Below are 2288 nucleotides of genomic sequence, written 5' to 3' on the forward strand. Positions count from 1 at the left end.
CGGGGCAAGCATTTCTTTCCCATTTGGATTTCCTTTTAGTTTTGTTCACAATGGTACAAAAGGCAAAATGAGGGGGCCGTTTACCAGGAGAAAAGAGTGAGGAACAGCCTATGTTCCCGTCCCAGGGGAACCACCGGGGAAATTAAGGGTCCTCCTCCCCTCCAGCAGAGCGATGACAGATTTTGGACGGGCCCTCGGCCAGCCCAATGGCCAAAAACGCTTTGGGTTGTGCCAACAGGCCCTGCACAAGACAGTGGGCAAAGGGGCGGTCCTTTGGGGGGTGAAGCCGGGGGGAAGCTTCAGCGCTTTCCCATCCTAAGCAGAACTTGGGCGGGGGCCCGGGACTCGGCGGGGGGCCGGGAGACTGGCTGTTCACAGAACGTCCTCCTCTTAACCTTGTGATCCTGAGCCGTCACATGTGTTACTTTTCCCCACAATGAGAAATCAAGTCAACGAGTCAAGTAGAACAGGCCTAGGGGGTCAGGAAGGCAGGGGCCTCCGCCCCCGAATGCCCCCCCCCACCCCCGTGTGCAGAGATGGAGGAGGGCCGGGCTCAGGCCCAGCAGTACTTGCCTGAGGCAGCGGTCCACGTCATGGTCATCCCGGCAATACTGGGGGCCCCCGTGCCTCAGGGCATCCTCGGGGTTGGCGAAAGCCTGAAATACATCAGCTGAGAATTACTGTTCTCTCCACGGAACGGCCCGGTCGCCTGGGCCTTCGGCAGCCCGTCACCTCCATGTCCATTCCCCAGCATCCATGAACTCCTACTATGTGCTAAGTGCTGGGGACTCCCCGGGAACAAGGTCGCCATGGCCTGAACGTTTGTGTCCCTGGAAATTCAAATGTGGAAACGTAACCCCCAAGGTGATGGCATTTGGAGGTGGGGCCCCTCCTGCCATGTGAGGACACAGAGAGGGATGGCCACCGAGGATCCAGAAAGCAGGCCCTCACCTGACTCAGATCTGCCAGCGCCTGGCCCTGGGGCCTCCAGCCTCCAGAACGGTGGGAATTCCAGTTCTGTTGTTTATAAGCTGCCTGGCCGATAGCAGCTGATGATAAACTACGGCAAAGGCTCTCCTGTCCCTGCTCTCGAGCTCACAGTCAGATAAACCAGGAAGGACCAGGTGGTGTGAGTTAAGAAAGAGAAGACAAGGTTGGACACAAGGTTGGCCTTGAGAATGTTCACAGGAGATCCGAGCCTGAGAATCCAAGAAGTCAGGGTGTCCACAGGCCGACTCCTCCTGGGAGCCCTGGGAAGCCTAGGATTCCCCGTCCCTCAGCTGCCGGAGGAGCCTGCAGGCTCTGGCCCCGCTGCCTCCTCTGCGGCTGGAGGTCTGCCCCCTCTCTGGCCTCCCCTCCTGTCTTTCCTCCCTCTAATGTGTCTCCACAGGACATCCACACCTGTAGAGAGTGTTTGTAAGTTGATTTGAGCCAAACTGTGGACACCTGCCAGGGAACAAGATCTCCAGTTCTGCACCCTCTTTGATGCATTTGAAATTAAGCAGAAACGTAAGGAAGGTGAAATGAAGGTGGGAGAGAGCCAGGTGGGGATGATCAGAGGAGAGTTAAGGAGAGTATGTGCTCCTGAGGTGGTTACTGTTTATCTCTAAGGTGTGGACAGGGCTTGTTTGAGGCCAAAGAAATCTTTTACTAAAAGGTTACATGCCTGGGGAGTTAGGATCAGATCAACCTGTGAGGTTTCTTTCCATAGAACACCCCCTCGTTTTTTTTTTTGTTTTTTTTTTTTTGCAAATTCTGCTGCTCTAGTAAGAGGACGAAGGGGTGGGGGGCGGACCCACTTCCCAGGAAGACTCCTTCACTGAGGCGCCGGGAGGGTGAGCAGCAGGTGCCCCAGCCCCTCCGTCCAACAAGGTGGTGGCGGGCTGCCGGCAGTCCAGTGTGAGCAGCGACCCGCTGGCCCGGCGACCAGAGGACGCTGCTTTCCTGTCTGGCTCAGGACAGGACAGGACAGGACAGGAGGAGGAATTCCTCCCGAAAACTCCGAGGGAGCCCAGCTGAGCGCCCGCCTGGCCGCAGTCCCCGTGGCGGTTTGTAAAGCGACCTGGCCGGCGAGCTTGGGAATTTCCACGGAAAAGCTCCCGGGTCCTATTTCGCCGGCTCCCACCCCACCCCCACCCCACCCCCGATCTCAAATCTGCCCGGGGAGCCGCCAGGTCGGGGGAGCACGGGCGCGGGTCTCTCCTTCCACCCGGGCCCGGGCCGGCGTCCTGACAGCCCCCGCGCTCTCCCGGCGCCTCAAGTCTCATCGTGACTGGAACTCAACCTGG

General features: G+C 58.5%; 1 protein-coding gene across 1 annotated transcript in view; it reads right to left on the reverse strand.

The window, feature by feature from the left end:
* Window positions 1–2288, reverse strand: part of PTGES (prostaglandin E synthase) — an 8902-nt gene that overhangs the window by 6298 nt on the left and 316 nt on the right. Inside the window, 2 exon segments of the mRNA XM_023745946.1 lie at window positions 574–656; window positions 952–1094. Of these exon segments, the coding sequence (XP_023601714.1) occupies window positions 574–656; window positions 952–1094 (226 nt within the window).

This window comes from Myotis lucifugus, unplaced genomic scaffold (genome assembly GCF_000147115.1).
Source record: "Myotis lucifugus unplaced genomic scaffold, Myoluc2.0 scaffold_605, whole genome shotgun sequence".
Taxonomy (NCBI): Eukaryota; Metazoa; Chordata; class Mammalia; order Chiroptera; family Vespertilionidae; genus Myotis; species Myotis lucifugus.